The sequence below is a fragment of the Crocuta crocuta genome, unplaced genomic scaffold (genome assembly GCF_008692635.1).
Source record: "Crocuta crocuta isolate KB4526 unplaced genomic scaffold, BGI_CrCroc_1.0 scaffold233, whole genome shotgun sequence".
Lineage (NCBI taxonomy): Eukaryota > Metazoa > Chordata > Mammalia > Carnivora > Hyaenidae > Crocuta > Crocuta crocuta.
The window spans coordinates 1883254-1902915 of record NW_027529526.1 but is presented as its reverse complement, the minus strand read 5'-3'; the positions used below and the strand labels follow the sequence as shown (position 1 = coordinate 1902915).

At 52.4% G+C, this 19662-nt stretch overlaps 1 protein-coding gene across 1 annotated transcript; it reads right to left on the bottom strand.

The window, feature by feature from the left end:
* Positions 1–1251: 1251 nt before the first annotated feature.
* Positions 1252–19422, bottom strand: IGSF22 (immunoglobulin superfamily member 22). Its single transcript, XM_077761046.1, has 22 exons — positions 19314–19422; positions 16960–17091; positions 16597–16733; positions 15349–15448; positions 15228–15267; positions 14850–15024; positions 14117–14230; positions 13459–13621; positions 12543–12815; positions 11293–11577; positions 10424–10548; positions 10181–10322; positions 9736–10032; positions 8356–8658; positions 7309–7482; positions 6970–7098; positions 5783–6079; positions 5252–5340; positions 4870–5062; positions 3836–4135; positions 2701–3030; positions 1252–1444 (listed from the first exon to the last, which is right to left on the bottom strand). Exons 1-22 carry the CDS (start codon positions 19420–19422, stop codon positions 1374–1376), a joined length of 3978 nt encoding a protein of 1325 aa, XP_077617172.1. The 3' UTR covers positions 1252–1373.
* Positions 19423–19662: the final 240 nt, after the last annotated feature.

The following is a 19662-nucleotide window of genomic DNA, read 5'->3' as shown; positions in this document are numbered from 1 at the left end:
TGCCTTGCTTGTCTGCTTGTGTGGCATGTGCCCGTCCTGGAGAGGAAGGGGTAGGGGTATGATGCCAGGGGCCCTGGATGTCCTTACAGCTTGGGTCACAGTCCTGGCCAGTGCATCTTGGCGCCAGGCTGGCTCCCTGGCTCTGGTGACATGGTGCTTGTTGGAGTGGGTCTCACTTCCCTGGTCACGTGTATGGGTGTGGGGGTAGTTCAGGAGGGTGGGGGATGGGCAGTATTTGCCACCATCCAAATTTATCTATGATACGTTCCCCGGTGCATGGGCACCTAGCACCTTTGGTGACTTAGTTACCCAGTGTCCTCTACTGCTGCCTACCTCCTCCCAGACCTACTGCCTGCTCCAAAATGATACAGATTCCCTTCAAGTGTTTCCTCTCTCCTTGAACTCTGGGCTCAGTCAAACAGTGAGGAGGAGTGAGATTAGATTAGCTGATTTGTACTTTAGACGGGCAGCTCGGGCAAATAATGTGTCACTCTGCTCCAGGGGCATTTGCATCTTAATGGGCAGTGCCCTGACCCAGAAGCAGAGAGGGAAGCCTTGGGTGGTGGTGAATATGCCATTAGTAAAGGGGTTGTAGAATTGTGGGGACAGGATAGAGGAGGCTCAGTCTCACGTGGGTGGTGGGTGAATTCGTGATTTTCAAACTAGGATTTTTGCAGAGACACCTGATGGGAGATTGCAAACGAGTAAGTAGAAGAGGGAGGCCGAGAGACCGCACCCCCATCCTTGTTTGAAGTCCAGTAGCTTCTTATGATTTTTTTTAAAGGGATGATTCTGCTGTAAAACCTAAGTTCAAAACCTAGTGAGCTGGATGACCAATCCTTTCTAGCTTTGGGGTGCATGAATTCTCAAATACCAGGAACCCTAGACGCTAAGAAGCAAAGCCTTGATCCCTTCGATCCCCAGAACTCTTGAGGACAGACCTGCCTGGTGAAGAAATGCAGGGTGCGGGGGAGGACAGGGAGAGGAATGAAACCTATTAAGACTTGTCCTCCACTGCCCCGAGGGGAAGGGAGCAAGCAACATGGCTGCAGAGGAGGGGAAGGCAAGCCAAGGCCCAATCAAAAAGGGGCTGGTTACTCATAATGTGGGTGGGTTTGGACTAAGCTCTTGGGGTACGTGTCCTGTGTGTCCCCATTCACTCCCAAGTCCGTGTCCTCGGTCCCTGCTCCATGCCACCCTCAGGAACAGGCAGGGGTGAGCTTAGTCAGTTTATTGTCCCATGCCTTTACTGACTGTTTACATTGACAAGCACCAGGGGGGCCAGTTGGGCTCCTCTCCCTGGGGCCACACACAGGACAGGCCCAGAAACCACCTATCACAGCATCCTCCTGACGCCTGGGCTGGGCCGAAGCTCACATAAGGTGCTTTGACTTCTTCTGCAGACTCTCGGTGACTGATGCTAGAATTGACTTGTCGTCTTTGTCTGGAAGAGCAAAGCAAGTATTGGTCAGTGTTAATGTTGCAAGGGGGAAGGGAAAGTCCAAATTGCTGGACTTGTAGTTAAGGCCCCACTTCCCAAGGTCAGCTGAGTATGTGGGGCCAAGAACTTCCAGTTATTCATCACTTAATGTTGGCCAGGCATTGTGCCAGTCACTTCTGTACACTACCTCATTTAAGCCTCAAGAGAGCCCCAAGAAGCAGATGAGCAAACAGGCTCAGAGTGGTTTGCCAAGGTCACATGGCTGGACAGTGGTGGGCCCAGGGCCCAGGTGCTTACAACCAGAATGAAGTTGCCAGGGATTTCTCTAGCTGTGGAATGAAAGCTGGATGTCTCCCACAGTGCCTCTCCTGGCCCAGTTCTGTCATACAGTCCAGCAGCCATTCAGGAGGCGTCATCTCAGTGCCAGACACCTAGCTGAGTACTTGAGAGACAGAGCAACAGGACGCGGTCTTTCCCGAGGAACGGAACCTCCAATAGGAGCCCAGCGGGCTGCCACGGAGAGTTCAGGGAGTGGCAGGGGATGCGGCTGGAAAGGTAGATGTGGGGGGACAGGGGACAGCGTGGGGAGCCTTGCCGCCTGGGGTTTCCTCAAGAAGATGACGGAAAAGTTAGGGAGTTTAAGAAAGAGGGAGCAGGGCAGGGCAGCTGTGCGTTTAGAGAGTTCATGCTACTAGCTGTGTAGTTGCGAAAAGAGTAGAGCGTGGAGGAAGAAATAAAGCATTTCCCCTGCAGGTACACACATGGGCAGGGGTGTGGCACCCCTGTGCAGAGGAAGGGTCTCCACTAGGTTCCCTTGGGCCATCCCATTTGGGCTCCCCACCTGTCCTTATCCGAGACCAGTAGCTTTCAATCTTGGTTGCACATCAGACTCGCTCGTAAAATCTCATAAACATAAAAATCCCTTCCAGAACCCCGCCACAGACATCGTGACTGACCAGTCTGGTTTAGGCCTAATCACCAGTATCTTTTTCAAGGCAAGTCTAGGCCCACAAAGGGTTGCAAACTATAGTCGGCTGAGGGATTGCAAGCTCCCAAGTCTGGAGGGGCCAGACACGTGACAAATGACATCGAGAGGATGGGAGAGAGGCACCAAGTGTGACCAGTTGGTGAATGTTTACACCACCTGTTGGCAGAGTAAATGAAACAAGGCACCACCAGACGGCCGTCTTGCGCCTCGGGCCCAGATGGGACGCAGGGGCACCTCCCCGCCCCCACGCGGCCTCTGCGGGTGCCCTCACCGTAGACCGTGAGCGGGCAGCTGCTGCGGTCCTTGCCCAGCTCGTTCTCCACCAGAACGCTGTACTCCCCGCTGTCCTTGAGTGTGCAGGTGGGGATGACGATCGTGCATACGCCACTGGTGGAGTTGTACCAGAACTTGGAGTTGGCCGTGATGTTGACGTCGCCCTTGTAGAGGGTCACCGTGGGCCGCGGGTTCCCAAGGAAGGCGCAGGTCATGGTGCAGTCCTGGCCGCGCAGCACCGTGTGTGGCTTGAGCGGGATCAGGAAGCGGGGTGCGTGGCGCCAATCCTTCTGCTCATATGGCTTCAGCTTGGCGCTCAGGTCATCGACTGTGCGGGGGGGACACGGTGGGCTGTGAGCGTGCCTGGGACCCTAGCCAACGCCCGCCTGCTGAGAGCTCCGAAGGGAAGGCTCACCGGAGACAGAGACCCGAAGGCCTGGCCTACATTCCCGAGAGTTCTCAACTCTGGAGCCCCCACCTTAGCCGGCGCCCGAGGTTCCATTCAGCCACCCTCCCACTCCCTTGTCATTCTAGGGCTCCACTATCAAAACTCAGTGCATGGGATTTTACGCTTTTCCAGACCCAGTAATCCTAACTTTTTTCCAGCTGCCAGCTCTCGGATGGAGCTCCTAACCGGCTGTTAACTTCCCATCCGAGCTTTCCCCAGCACCATCTCAGCCTCTGTGGTCTCTGCTGTCTCCGTTTAGCTCTTCATTTCAAATTTCCCCAAGCTATCTCGACCCCTAACCCCATTTCCTCCAGAGTTCCTGGACATCATCTTTGGAGACCTTCCCCAGCCCTCACCCCTGTGACCTCTTGGCTCAGAAGACCACATCTCAGCTCTAAACGGCAGGTCCTCCCCTGTCATCCCCGCCCCCAAGGGTACCCCCCACTTCCACTGTCATCCTCGCCCCCAAGGGTACCCCCACCTCGATGTTAGTCCCCCTGCCTCACAGAGTACCTAGAAGGTACTTCCTCCTCCAGGCTTCTGGATCACTACTTCTCTTCCCAGCATCCCTGACATTAGCCTCTTCCGCCTCAGTGGTTCTCAGATTTTACCTCAAATCCTGGGTACCCTTGGCCATCCCCGTGTCATCCCTGCCATCAGGGATGTAGCCCGAACCCTGACTCACTCTTGTCCTTGTTGACGAGCCAGGTATCCTTGGAGTCAAGTGGGTCGCTGTCACCAATTTCGTTTCGGGCCACCACTCGGAAGTAGTACTTCCTGCCAGGGAGTAACCCCGTCACCGTGTACTTGTTGCTGAAGACGTGGTCCGCTGCTGTGTACCAGGTGGGGCTGCTGGCATCCCGCTTCATGATGACATAGTGGGCCTCACTATCTTCCTGCACGTCAGGGCTGTGGTTCCAGGTCAGGGTCACTGTGTTGGGGACCTCCTCAAACAGCTGTAGGTTTGTGGGTGGCCGCGGAAAATCTGGAACAGCCACAGGGTCCATCAGCCACCCTTGGGGGCCTGAGGAATTTTGCCCCATCACAGCCACCTGCCAAGCCCTATAGAAGATGAGTTGGGGAATGTCCCTTCTTTGAGTCTCAGGCCGCTGGTATTTTGGAGTCAGAAAGAACTATTTCTGAGGCGTAGCTCTGACATTTACCAGCCCTGTGAACTTGGGCAGTTACTTATTCTTTTTGAGACCTGTTTCTTCATTTTTAGATTAGGGCTAACAATAACTATCACAGAAATGTTGAGTAAAGTGCTTAGCACATAGTAACTATTCAATAAAAGTTTATCCCTTCATCCCTTGGGGGTTTAAGGCTTTATTATAAAGCTTCTAGCCCTCACTATGAGGTCACTTCAATTTTTAATGGACTCATTTCCGTCTGTCCCTCCTGCCTCCCACTCATTTTCTGCTCTCTCTCTGCCAACCATACTCCGCATATGCCTCAAAGGTCATCAGATATGCATGCAGAACCTGAACCAAGGGTTTGATCCTAGTTCAATGCCTCTAGGGCTTCAGGGCGTTGAGAAAAAGTGGAAGCAAACCTCCCCATTAAGGCAAAGGCCAATGAAGTCTTGTTTTGTGGTGCCAGACAAGACTTCACTACCTTAAGGGCTGAGTTTACAGTGATAGGAACTCAAGCAGCAGTGGGGAGTTATATTTTCGAGTGTGTGCAAGGATACCTCCCCGAGGCCTCTGCCTACTGTCATACCTGCCACACGCACATGGATGTCATAATATGCCTCTCCAAACTCATTCTGGAGCAAGATGCGGTACACCCCTGAATCAGAGCGCTTGGTGCTGTTGATGAGGAACTGAGAGTGGTTTTTGCCCTTGGTGATGGTTTCCCTGCCCTTGGTGGGGATGCCATCTTTCTGCCAGATCACGTTGGGTGGTGGTGAGCCCTGTGTGGTGACAGGAGATGGCACTGCAGTTACCCGGGTGATACTTGGGGGTGGGCCCTCTCCCCTTGTTGAGAAGTCTCCTGCCAGGCTCTAGTGCCAGGGTTCTGGCAAGGGACCGAGGCAGAGACTGTGACAGCTACAGCCACCATCTTGGTGGGCATCTGGGGGCCAGGGTCTGGAACAACTCACAGAGAAGGCAGCGTGGATGCAGAGGGCTGTCCCGGCACGAACCACCATGTGACTCTTCAGCCGGGCGCTCAGGTCAAACTTGGGGGCAGCTGAGAGGGAAGACACCAAGGTGGGGCCATGGACCTCTCTCTCTGGAAGACTCAGCTTTGAACTTGCCCTCCAGAGCCTTTCCCAACCTCTCCTCCATGCTCTCATTACAGCCCATACAGACAGCTAGCAGCCCCAACACTGGGAAGCATTTATTTGTTCCTCATCTGTCTTCCCCTATTGGTATGTAAGACTCTAGGGCAGCTCCTGTGTCATTCGTTTCTATACTTCTAACACCTCCCTTGGCACACAGTAGATACTATTTAGCCTACAATGAGTGGGGTCTTTTGGTGGGGGCAGGTCATCCTTAGCTCTGTCCTGGCATAAGCTATGACTCCTTGATCGGGGCATCACCCAGTTTCCCCCCAGGGGCTGAGGTCCTAGGGAGGAAGATATGGAGCTAGGATGTTGAGGCCTAAACCCCAGCTCTCTCTGCGCTCTCACCTGGTGGTGGCATGGCACGAACCCCCTCATCCAGCTCCACGGGCTCCCCAACCCCAGCCTCATTCACAGCCCGGATTCGGAAGAAGTATTTCTGCCTCTCGGTGAGGCCTCCCACTGTGTAGCAGGTGCCTGAGATGGGGATCTTTGTGCACTTGGACCACTCCTTAGTGTCTTCAGCCCGCATCTCAAGGATGTAGCCAGAGGGTGGGTCTCCGTCTGCAGGCTCCCGCCAGGCCAGGGAGATGCTGGAGTTGGAGGAATCAGACACGTGCAGACCCTGCACCAGGCCTGGGGGTTCTGGGTGGCAGAGACATCCAGTCAGCCTTCTGCCTCATCTGCGCTCAACCCCACGCCCAGTTCCCACACTCAGTACCCCTGAAACCTAGCTTTCACCACTTCTGCCTCCAACTCCTAGTTAACACCTTCAACACCAGCCTTGCACACTCAACAACCTCCAAATTCAATTCTCTCACTGGCTCAACACTATCACCCTTGAAGTCACTCCCCTCCAAATTCAACATACCCTACAGCCCCAATCCCCTTATAGTCTAAACTCCAGCCCTTAGCCCACCCATCTCCACCACATCCATTCATGTGCCGTACCCCCACCTCATCTTCCGTTTTAAAAAAAAATTTTTTTTTTAATTTATTTATTTCTGAGATAGAGACAGCATGAGCAGGGGAGGGTCAGAGAAAGAGGGAGACACAGAATCCGAAGCAGCCCCCAGGCTCTGAGCTAGCTGTCAGCATAGAGCCCAATGCAGGGCTCGAACCCACGAACCGTGAGATCATGACCTGAGCCGAAGTTGGATGCTTAACCGACTGAGCCACCCAGGCGCCGCCCCCCACCCCCCAACGTATCTTCTAAACTCAGTGCCTTCCCGACCATCCACCCTATACCCCTACCCAATCCTCAAACATGTCTTTACCACCTCATCTAAGCAGAAGCACTCAAAGTTTGATAACTATTTTTCTACCATGCCTCCTCACTGTCCCTAACACTCAATATTTATTTGCTGGTTTTCTCTTATGTGTGAATCCTGTCCCTCTATTCGGCTGGCAAATCCCAGAGAGTGGAGACTGTGTGGAGGGGTCATCCTGTTTGACTTTCCAGAGAAGACATCTGTGATCTACCTTAAATGAGATAATTCTACTACCTGTTGGGAAGTTGGAAGCCCCATACTCACTGACAGGGTCCTTGGCTACCACTGAGTTGGATGCCATACTGGGCTGTCCAGGGCCTGCCTTATTCACAGCTATAACTCGGAATTCATATTCCGTGTCTTCCAGGAGACCATCCACAGTGCACTTGGTATCTGAAAGGGGAATTTGAGGGGTCCTGAGGCCAGGGGGTCCATGAGATGGGAGACCGTAGAGCGAGAGGGCATGGATTAGGGGATTGTGGGATGCTATTAAAATCCTCAAAGGAGTTGGGGACCAGAGTATGTGCAGGGCAGCAGGAATGCACAGGTCCACGCAGCGAAGCCTCCCTTGGGCCTGCTGGGCCTCTCTCCCTAGGACCTCACCTTGGATGGGGTCCTTGTTGACTGGCACCCAGAGGTTACTGCCTTTCTTCCTCCGCTCCACGATGTAGCCGAGCACTGGGGCTCCCCCATCCTGGGTAGGGGCGTTCCATGCGATGGTCATGGTGTCTTTAGTCACATCAGTCACTTGAGGCTGGGAGGCAAGACCAGGGGGCTCTGTGGGAGACAGAGGGCAGAGGTTAGGAGGGGGAGTGTATAGACAGTTGCCCACCCCATGCTGATCTTTGGCTCCCTCCCTAAAAAAAACAAAACAAAAAACCCCAAAAACAACCTTAAACCAATGATTCTTAACTAATGTCTGGGTTTTACCTCCGGATAGTTTAATTTAATTGGCCTGGGGGTGGAAGCCATGTTTTTAAAGACATCAGGTGATTCTGTGGAGCCAAGGTTGAGAATCACCAACTTGGATCTTTCTTTTTTTTGTGTGTGTGTGCCTCTATGTCTTTATTTTTTTTTATTTTTTATTTTTATTATTATTATTATTTTTTTTTTTACAAAGAGTTTATTGTCAAATTAGTTTCCACATAACACTCAGTGCTCATCCCCACAAGTGAACTTGGATCTTTCAATGTCATCCCCATGCCACAGTTGCTAATGCACTCTCTTGATACATGGAGGCATGGAGACCAGCTGGGAGGAGTGTAGCCAGAGGTTAGTTAGCATTCATAATTAAAATTCCCATGTTGTCCAGGGGGCTTCTTTGGGGAAAAGTTAGAACAGATGCAGGGTTATCTCTAAAGTAACACTACTCTCACTTGAATCTGGGGTGATTTCTGGAATGGAGAAACAAGTGGAGTCATTTCCCTGTAATTGAATGCAGGTCTGGATATACACAGGGGAATGTGGTGTGCATGTGATCTGACCGGGAAAAGTAGAGAATTCCTGCCCATACTCTGGATTCCATCTGTCTCACTGGATAGCCACAGACGTGACCCCATGGAATTCCCCACAGACTCGCATCCCTCACTGGCTGAAGGCCACCATCCTGACCCCTGAGTTTCCCACTGAGCATGGGGCTATCTCACTGACCAATAGGATTTCCTGCAAACACTTCATCTGTTTCCAGCGGGTCGCTCACGCCTTCTGAATTAACCGCCAGGATACGAAACTGGTAGGCTTTTCCCTCTTCTACCTTGTTGGTGGCGAATTTCGTGAGTTTGCCGTCCACCTCGCCTATCTTAATCCAGGATTTCTTGCCGACCATCCTCCGTTCCACTATGAACTGTGTCACGGGCCGCCCACCATTGTCCTTGGGGGCCTTCCACTTCATGTGCACACAATTACCCGAGAGCTCCAGGAATTCCACCCGGCCCTGGGGAGGCTTCGGTCGGTCTGAGGACAGAAGAGAGCGTCACAGTGGGGATCAGAAAGGCTTTTTCCCACTTGCCAGAGGTCCAGTCAAACTGGAGGCATAGACTTCCCTCACTGTTCTCTGTGTTCACTGAGCCTCCTTGTAAGACTTGCCCAAAGAGTTTGCTCAGGTCACCAGAGACTTTCACTTGCCTACGAATAGGTAGAATGGGGACCTGAGGAGCCCCCGTCTCAGCTGATCCATCCCTTGTCCCCTTCCAGGCAAGATCTTCCCCTCCTCTCAGCCACCTGTGCTTTGTCATATTGTAGTCTATCTTGTTATAATTACATGTCTGCTAGGTTTCATCCTCTTTGGGTTGAGAGACTGCTGGAATACTTTCACCTCTGTATCCTCAGTGCTGAGAACACAGAAGAGGGGTTCAGTCATGCTGCTGAACTGAATCAAAGCCCAAACCGTCTCACTCCACAGCTTGATGGCATGGAGTGGTGTGTGTGTGTGTGTGTGTGTGTGTGTTTCATGTTGACTATGAGCTCCCTAAGGTCAGCTCCTCATTTCTTGTATTCTGGACCATTCCAAACCCCATTCCTACCCCCTTCCATCTTTCCAACTTCATTTTATCCTCACCCTATCTCACCCACCCTTACTTCATTTCACTTCCAACCCCCAAACTTCCCCACCAACTCCACCTCTATCCCTACATGCTTGTCTTTCACTTCATTTCTACCTTGCTTCCAACCATGTCCTCATCTCCAAGTCAGTAACACTGGAAGGTCTACTCTGTGCTGTGCACCCTGCCACGTGCTTTAAATTCACTTGAATAGATACTAAAAACAAGACCCCCAAAACAACAACAAAAAACAAAGCCCGCCCCAAGTTGCCCTGTTGCAGATGAGAAACAGGCATTAGAAGGCTTATTGGCTTGCCCAAGGCCACCTAATCAGGAACTTAGAAAGTGGGCTTCTGGTGCAGAGCCAGTACTCGGATCCCATTCTCAACTGCCAACTCCAGCTCTCATCACCAGCCCGCCTTCCTCCCCTCTGCCCCCCCCCAGTGCAGAGCAACGGATGCTTTCAGGGCAGCCAGGGGCCAGCCCTCACCCAGCACGCTGAGGTGCAGTGTGGCTGTGGCTGTGCCGTGGTCATTCTTGAGCTTGAGCAGAACCAGGCCACTGTCCTCACGCACGCAGTTGGAGATGGTGAGCAGCGCCTGGTCTTCCCCGCGCTCCACGGACACGCGTTCCTCTTCTGTCACCTCCATGCCGTCCTTGTACCACGTCACTTTGGGCAGTGGCTTGGCCCGGAAGGGCACCTTGATGTTTGCCGTGTGGCCCACCTTCACAGTCACGGGGTGAGCAGCCAGCGCCTCCAGCACCGATGGGTCGATGGTAGGTGGATCTGTGTGGGGGAGGTAAGGCAGGCTCGCCCTGGTGGGAGTGGGGCGATGAGGGGTGGAGGAGGACCCCATGGGGGTGGGGGAGGAGCCCTGAGCAGGTGGGCTGGCCGGGAGGGGTTGAGTCTTGCCTACAGTGGGAGGCGACCTTACCTGCAATGAATAAGGAGGCTTCGCTCTCTGCACCCTTGGCCCGGAATGTGTACTTGCCCTCGTGCTCTGGGCCCATACTGGGGAAGATGAGCTTGTGCACCGCACCCTGCTTCACGATCTGCACGCCTGGCAAGTCCGTGATCTGGGAGGCAGGGGCGAGGGGTGAGGGGCGGTCATGAGTGCGAATGTATGGCCAGTCGACCCCTTCCTCTTCGGTCCCCTTCTCTAGCCCTTGCCTCAGACCTCCTTGCCGTCCTTCAGCCACACGCCCTCCACCTTCTCGTCATTCAGCACCACGCACAGCTCAGCCGGGCTCCCGGTGGCTGCATGCACGTCAGACAGCCCGCTTTTCACTGTGGCCAGGCGCTCTGGGGCAGAAAGGGAGCAGGGACTGGGTTAAGGGTGCAGAGTGCAGGGTGCAAGGGACTCACGTGGAAATGGCTCGTGGTGATGGTCATGGGAAGGGACTGGGGTGCCTGTCTGTCAAAATAATTTATGATGAGCAGGAGGTTTGGGAATGGTCAGTGGGCGATAGGAGAATGATCACTGAGGGAACTGGAGCAAGTAGGTAGGACGTTGGGGAAAAGCCCAATTAACACTGTGAAATGGTTAATGGGGGCCTGATCACGGGAGGGTGGCCAGTGGGGACTTGGGAGGTTCAGCTGAAGAAGGGGAATAGATGGTGGGGATGCAGATAGTGGAGTTGGGATGTTTAGTTGTGGTTATGCTAGACTGTGGGATGCTCAGGGTTTTTAGGAGTTGAGGGTGGTCAGGGTCAATGGGAAGTGGTCAGGGTTAGTGAGCAGGAGCTGGTTAAGGTGAAGGAGGATAGGATGATCAGAGCTACTGAGGATGGTCAGAGTGTGGAAGTGAAGGATGGATAAAGTCAAGAGATTTCAGATCGAGTTCCAGAGATGGGGTATAGCCAGGTTCTAGGGGGTAGAGATGTTCAGGCCTGGGAGTCAGACCACCTGGGTGGTCAGAGTGGGAAGTTGAAATCAATCCTGGTTTGAGGAGAGCTAGAGACAGTAGGGGGCTGATCAGTGTCTATGGTAGGGAACTGTCAGCATTGGGGGGATTGGTCTGTGGGAGCTGACAGGGTGAGCATGTACCCTCCACGGTGACCATAGCAGTACTGTAGTATTCAGTGGGGTCTCCATCCTGCATGGCCACCACGGTGTACTCGCCACTGTCACTGAGCAGTGCATCCTCAATGACCAGCTCTGCTCGCTTGCCCTCATGGCTCATGCTGTACTTGGTGCTGCGTGCCAGCAGCTGCCCGTCCTTCTTCCAGTGCAGCGTCACATCCTTGGATGTCAGCTCACACTCAAGGCATGCCCGGCTCCTCTCTTTCACGCGTACGTTCTTTAGGGTTCTCACAAACTTGATGGGGATGCCTGTGGACATAGACTTGGATCTGCATCTAACCTCCTACCTCCCTTCTCTGCAGCTACATGCTGCCCTACTCCACTTTTTGGTCCCAGAAACACAGGGACTTGTGACATTGAATGCATTCGTGTGCAACATGTGACCCACAGAGGTAACTGGCAGAGAGAGTCCCAGCTCTGCCCCTTACTTGATAGCTGACTGTATGCGATACATTCACTCTCTGGGTCTTGGTTTCTTCATATGTAAAACGGGATGACAATTTTACCTCCGCACAGCACTATAGTCAATATCTCTAATGCCCCTTTGGGCCTCCAGTCATAATTACATTGTCTTTCCGGTGTCTGGGCCTTTATACACATGCTGTTCCCTCTGCTGAGAATTTCCTCTCTTCCCCATTTGCTGAAGGCTGAACTCCTTTTGGTTCTTGGTAAAGTTTGGCCATCACCTCATCACATCCTTTCTGACATTACTAAGTGGCGCTCCTTCCCACAGCCTCTGTGTCTCCCCCACTGTCACAGCCATGATGATTTCATGTTACATGTGTCAAGTGTGGTTCCCATGTGTGACATACCTCATGTGTAACTCTCCAAACTAGTTCTAGTTGTAAGAAAGCAAGTGGTTAAGAGTGATGTGCTATAATATATAAGGTTAGAATGAGAAAAGCTACTAATTTCTTGACCCATGATCTCCCAGCTGATAATAAGACCCCAGTGTGTCTTGACTCCTTGCTTGAGAACTTATGTTCTAATTACATTTTCACACCTGCCTCCCCCACTACACTAGGAGTCAGTGGATGAGAAAACCGTCTGTCTTTCTAGTACCCATCACAGGGCTTTGCCAGGAGAGATCGATGGACGGATGGATGGATGGGTGGATGGATGGATGGGTGGGTGGATGGATGGATGGGTGACTGCCCACATGGAGGTGGCTGTGGCATGAAGCCCACCCCTCGAGCTCTGGCCCAACCACTCACGGTCAATGGTGAGGCGGGCCTTCTGTACCAGGTCCCCCACCTCAGCAGAGAACTCGCCGGCATCACTGAGTCTGGCATCCTTAATCTTAAGCGTGTGGGTCAGACCATCCTCCGACACTGTGATTTCATACTTTTCATCCCTCTTCAGCTCCTTCCCATTGAACTTCCACACAAAGTTGGGCACTTTCTTGGAGAGGCGGATCTCAAAAACAGCTGTCTGGCGCTCTGTCACCTTCACTGGCGTCATCTCTCCCAAGAACTTCAGCGGCTCATCTGTGGAAGAGTAGGAGGGGCAGTCACTGGGCTGCAGCCCTGGTCCCTCTCGAGGGGTGGGGTGATGAAGGGGACATGGACTCAGGGGTCACTGGCCTCCTGTAGCCCACGACTGGGGAAAGCATCCCTCCTTTCATTCTGCTTGTGAATCCTGGAGTCCCCTCCTATGATGTTCATACAGTCTCCTCCCCAGTAACATTAACACAGCAATTTTAAAAAGTGCTTATGTAGTTTTAGATATGTGCCAGGCACTCTTCCAGCCAATTTGCACATATGAATGCATCCAATTCCCATATCGATAGATTTTACTATTATTCCTCATTTTACAGATGGGGAAACTGAGGCTAACAGAAGTTAAATAACCTGTCCCAAATCAGAAGCTCCTAAGTGACAAGAAGCTAGGATTTGAAATCCAGTAGTCTAACTCTGGAGACTGTATTTGACCATGATACTACACTGCCCCATGGCACTTACGGTCTCATAATTCTCTCCCTTATGCCCCATGTTTCCCTCCTCCATTAATGTCCATCCCCATGCAGCCCTCTCCTGCATGGGCCCACTGTCCTCTCTCCCACATTCCTGGCTATTCCTCCCTTGATCCTGACTGTATCCTCCTTGTTCCCCCTCATGCCCACATTCATACCCAGCACCGTGAGCTCTGCTCTCATTCTCTTGTCACCCACGGACAGGCTGTAGGTTCCCGCGTCATTCATGTTCACATTGGTAATAACCAGCATGTACTTGGTGCCCATCTGCTTCATATCATACTTGCCTAGGGAGTACTGGATCCTCAGTGGCTCATTACCCTGTCTCATGAAATGGGTAGAAAAGCTGATGAAGAAGTTTAGGAGGCGACTTCCAGAGGTCCCCATTCCCCAAGGCCAGCCTGAGCTGGAGGTATCACATCTACCTCTCTAAGATCCTCAGACATGCACACCAGAGGCCCCTGAGATCTCTTTAGCCACAGCATCCGGCTCAGTGGGGCACAGGGTCCCTGCCTCCCCTGAGACCTGAACTCTAAATGTGATCTTCAGGACTACCTAACTCATTCTTTTCAGATGGGTAGGCTGAGGCATGGAGAGAGGAAAGTAACTATCTCAAATCAAACAGCAAAGTGAGGGAACAGCTAAGAATAGAGCCCAGCTCCCAGTCAGTTTCAGTCATACCAGGGGGCATCATTCTCTTGCTGGGATAGAAGAGAGGACCTGGTTGACGGACAATGAGAGTGTCTGTGAAGGAAGGAGGTGCAGAGAGGAAATGATATTGCTAGGGCAGGCCCTGCCTAGGTGTCCCCTCCCCACCTTCATCCATGTCATCTTGACATTGGGGTCCTTCAGCTCCATGATGCAGTCAAAGACCACAGTGGTGTCAATCTTGGTCTCTATGTCTTCCAGGGGCTTCAGAATCCGGATGGTCTGTGAGATGGTGATAATAAAATGGCAGGTGTCAAGGACATCTGGAGCCTGCCTCGTCTGTTAAACCAATTCTGGAGGAGCCCCTTAAAGGTCTGGGGAGAAATTACTAGGCTGACTGGATATCTCCAAGCTCCTGTGACGGCTCGCCTGCAAGATTTAGGGGCAGGCAGAGATGGTGGACCATGAGAAAGGAGCCCTCTTCATGGAACAGTCACCATGTACCTGGGCCCATTATAGAAGTCCTCTAATTCCAGTGTAGATGCTTAATAATTGAGTTGGTTGAGTGAACGTATGATGACAACACAAAAACATATGAAAGAGGAAAGGAGAATTTTCATTTTGCAAATTAGAAACTGAGGGGCAAAGAGATGCCCAGTTCACACAGTGAATAAGGCAGAAGAACTGGAACTTGAACCCAGGTCCATCTGACTCTAAAGTCCACGCAAGCACATTAGAGGGTAGTGGGGAGAGAAGAAGTAGAGATCTTTTCTTGCTCTTGCCTTTGAGCATGTGTGTACAGGTTGGAGAGACCTTGCCACTGGGAGACGCACAGGCACTAGCATTTTTGGAAAGGCCCAGACCCCTGCCTGCAGACCCCTGCACCTCTATGGTCACTGACCTCCACCTCCACTTTCTTCATCTCTTTGAGCTTCTTGAGCAGTCCCCGGAAATCAGTGAAGCCATACTCCATGCAGACCTTCTCAAAGTCCTTCTTGGGTACCTTGGACAAAATCTCCAGCATCTCTTTCTCACCTATCCCCTTCTTCTGCTTCTTCTTGGGAGCAGGGGGTCCCCTGGGAGGGTGTGAGTACCAAGCATAGACATAGCACCTCCCTCTGAAGACAGAAGGAGGCTCCCCTAACCTTGAAGTCCCCCTCCCTAATTCATGGGTTCTTGGAGCCTGGGCCATTAACTCAGGGCCCGAAAGGCCTTTGAGAGGTTCTGGCCTGGAGGGTGGAGGGACAGTACCCTGGAGAGAGGAGCCTCCAAGCCTCACCTCTTCTTCAACATCTTTTTGAAATCCATTTTCTCTTGACCTGAAGACAGAAAAGGGGACAGGGTCAGACAGCTAAATCGGGTCCATATGAGGAAAGGCCAGGAGGAGGGAGCTGGCTCACCTTCTGTCACCAGCAAGGACACAGTATAGATGGCATCTGCATGGTCATTGCTTGCAATGCACTTATAGTTGTCAGAGTCATCGAAGGTCAGTGGCTCCAGCTGGATCAGAGTCAAGCCATTAGTGGGGGAGGGAGGGAAACCCCAGGGCCACTTTCTGTGAGAAGGGAGAGGAGAGCATTTTGGGGGGAGTGGGAGTGGGGCTGAATGTTGGGGATACGTATGGAGGACTGAGCAGCCTCTATGATTTGGAGGCTCCTGGCAGCCATCAGTGTGAGTGTGTGTATTTGTAGCCCGATTCCGCACAGGATTCTCCCTCTAGGCTGTGAGCTAGAAGACGGGGAATTCCTCTGAGTTGTAACTGTGTGCAGTTTCTGCCTCTAGGCTGAGTATTTCTTCCTTTGACACATATTTACTCCTCTGTGCCAGGCGCTGGACTGAGCCTGAGGAAACTGGTGAAGTCAGCTGCATTGCCTGCGACAATGGCAGTCACAGCCCAGTGGGGCCTCAGAAAGCGCTTGCTGAATGAATTTGTGTAAGGGGTGGCCAGGAGGGGGACCTTGGGGCAGCTCGTGTGTACTATGTGAAGCTGAGGGTCCAGTAATGGGGTCACTGGGAGGAGAAGGAATGTTCTGTCTGTTGGGGAGAGGGGAGGCTTTTGCCTTTCACAATGGAAAATCTCGCAGGACCAATCGGGACAGGTTTCCCCATGACCCATCTTCCTTTTCCTTAAGGGTCTCTGGAGCCAGAGGTTGCAGAAGCTGGTTAGATCTAAGGATGATCAGCCCTTGGCCAGAGTCCTCTGGAAGCCTCTCCTGAAGAGCCCAGGAACCCTGACATTCAGCCCTACGCCAGGATCTGTTCCTTCCTGGGTCGCAGGTGGTCCCAATTTAGCCTGGCTCCCCCCACCGCGGCCTCGCCCCTTCCTAGCCATGCCCATAGCTTTGGACTCCCTTCCCTTTCAAGTCTCTTACCTTCTGGAAGAGCTGGGTCTCCTGCCCCTCCTGGGCTTTGCCCTAGCTCTGCTTCGCCTCACCCCTAATTTTGGTCCCCCGCCCACTCTAGCAACGCCCCATCTATTGATTCGGCCTCTCTTGTCCTGCCCCTCCTCTAGGGCAATCACAGCTTCTTTTCCCATGGCCCTTCTTGTTCAGTTGTGATTCTCTTGTGCGTCAGGGGCCGGGGGGCATGCCCTGGGGTCCCTGCCTCTGGCCTCATCCGTAACTGGATCTCTGGTCGGGTCCCCGCACCTTCAGTACGTGCTCCTTGTTGATGCTGTCATAGAACATCTTGGCCGACTCCTTGATGGGGATGCCGCTCTCTCTCTTCCAGGAGATGTTGGGCTTGGGGTTCCCCTGCACTCGGGCTCGGAACACAGCTTTATCCCCTGCAGTGGGCACGGGACACAAGTTCACCTCTCGGCCTCCCGGTCGGACCTTCGGACCCTGCCTTCTTCTGGGGGTCTCATGTCCGCCCTGGTAGGGGTGCGCCCCTGGGCCCGGGGCTGCCAGTGTTTGTCTCCTGGGGGACGGTGGGGTCGTGGTACTGATGGGGGCACTGGGAGAAGAACAGAAAGCAGCCAGGGGCCTGGGGACACATGGGGAGCGACGCACCCTCGGACGCGGTGACCGGGTGAGGCTTCTCCACGAACTCTGGGACGCTCTCGCCTGCAGGGATGTCGGTACTCCGAGTCACCAAGCTGAAGAACTCCACGGTGCTTGAGGACTTCGTTGTCACGACTTCCTCTGTGGCGACAGGCTAGAGGTCAGAATGGGCCCGAGAATGGAGGGCTGACCTTTTCTTGAGGGAACGGTGGAGCATTTTAGGTCAGCGGGGGGACATTGGCCAGAAAAGGAGGACCTTTAGAGTCAGTAGGTTGTTGTGTTATGGCACGTTTCAACCACCAGGGGGAGCGAACTCCTCTTCCACGCCTCAGTGGTCAACCACCTTTATTGGGCCATGTTACTGGGTCTCAAATTTTTTCTCTCAAGTTTTTTCTTTTTTAAAAAGGAGATTTATTTTTTAAATTTAAAAACATTTTTTGGGGTCTCTGTTTTATTTATTTATTTCTGAGAGAGAGAGAGACACCGTGAGCAGGGGAGGGTCAGAGAAAGAGGGAGACACAGAATCTGAAGCAGGCTCCAGGCTCTGAGCTAGCTGTCAGCACAGAGCCCTACACGGGGCTTGAACCCACGAACCGTGAAATCGTGATCCTAGCTTAAGTCTGACGCCCAACCGACTGAGCCACCCAGGCGCCCCAAAGAAGATTTAGTTTTTGGGCAGGGGTTCTTGATCTCTTGGGCTTCTCTCCTGGAAATCCTGGGTCCCCAGTAGCCTTAAGAGGGGACTGGTAGCTAGTTGAATTCTGTTGTATGCCTTCCCCTGCCCTTCTGTGGTTCAGCGTTCATTGCTATGGGAGTAGTAGTGATTCTTGAGGGACAGGAAACACTCCCACTTCAGAGGGGCTATAGGTGGGAATCTCCTTATGTGAGAGAGGATATTCAATATTCAATGTGGAAAAGTGAAAAGTTTTTTTCAGTATAAACTACAGACGATCTTGTTGGCTGGTGAGCTGACAGTTAAAAACAATTTCTGTGATTCACAGAGCACCTTCCTTGTGTCAGGAATTGTGCTAAACACATTTCGGAGATTATCTTATTTAATCCTCAGAATACTCCAGCGAAGTAGGTGCTTTTACTATCCCCACTAATCTGAAGGACTGCGATGAGAAAAATGTGTTAAGAAGCGCTACTTTTAAGTAGCAATCAGAGGTCTCAAACAAACATCTGTGCAATGAGATTAACATCTAAAAATGGAGAGATTTCACATAAAAATTCACATTTCTGGATTCGCAACACTGAGCCCATACTCCCATACGCCAGCATCCCGGGGGGGTGGGGGGCGGTGAATAGTGGTTGCCCCTATAGGTGGGGTATGTCCTCTGCGGTTCACCTCAGTCTTTTTCTCTGCATTTATACTCCTTACCTATATTCCCTGCCTGGACCCTGTTGGACAGTGGTTTTAAACTCTGGCTACACGCTAGAATCTCTGGAGAGCTTGAAACACACACACACACACACACACACACACGCACCTGGTTTAATAGTTGGGTGAGACTTACGTATCACTATTTTTTTTCATTCCCCTTCCTCTCTCCCCGCTACACTAAGATAATCTAATGTGCAGGCACAGTTGAGAATCACTGCTATAATCACATAAGTTTGCAACTTCTGGTCTTGAGCCCCAAATGTTCCACTTGCAACACTGACCAGGAGGGGGTGGTGTAGAGTGTTCGTCTGGCCCTGACCTCTGTGCACAGAGGACTTTGAGGGAGGGGCAGTGACTGGGAGGAGATATTGGATATTTTGGCCCCTGGCCATCTTTTAATCTCTTTTCACTAGAGCCATGACTGAAATGATCTGTTCTGCTCTGGGACCATTTCTCAGCTTTCCCTCGGATCTGCCTTTCCCCAAGTCCAGTCCCCAAGGGTTGAGAGCCTGGAAGCTTAGGTCACTTGTTTATGTGTTCGTCCTCTCCACTGGCAGCTCCAAATCTCCTATTTCTGAAGTGGAGCAGGGTGAGCATTACTCATATCTAGATAAGATAGCTACTTCCCTCACTTCCTCCATGTCTGAGATTCTGCCCTCTGAGATACATCCATGAGATACATCCATTCCTTTAGGGCTCTGATCTCCTCAAGCCATTACATTCATCATTCACTCATACACATGCATGTGACTGACTTTCCTAAACTGTCTTCCTGGAGACCTGATCTGTGGGTAAACATCCCACTGGCTGAAGCTTTATCAAAGCACAGATTAGAAGCGCAGGTTAGGAGAGGGTTGTCCTTTGTAGACTGGGCTCCCGAGGGGCCCAGAACTCACAAAGGCTGAGGCCTCCCAGGGGCTGGATGTGGAGGCAGAAAGGCTGCCCTTTCCTGATTCCCCCTCCCATCCACTCTACTTGCCTCCCACGATCTTGGTTGTCTGGGAGAAGGTCTGCACGTGGGTGGTGGAGCTGGAGAACTCCATGGACACGTGCTTCTGCAGCATCTGCTGGTGGTGAATGGTCGTCATGGTGACAGCAGGCGTGGGCACTCACTCACCTGGGAGGACCAGGAAGAAGATGAGGCCATGAAGGAAGGGCATAGGAGAGAGATCCAGAGACGTTCCTCTGTGGGTACGTGTGGGAGGGGGCGGGGNCGGCTGTGCACAGGAGAGGGTGAGAAGTAGGGCAGCAAGCCTCTTCTCTCTGGCCTCTCTTTTCTTCCCATTGTATCTCACCTTTCCAGGCCGGTTACAAGGACCAGTGGAGCC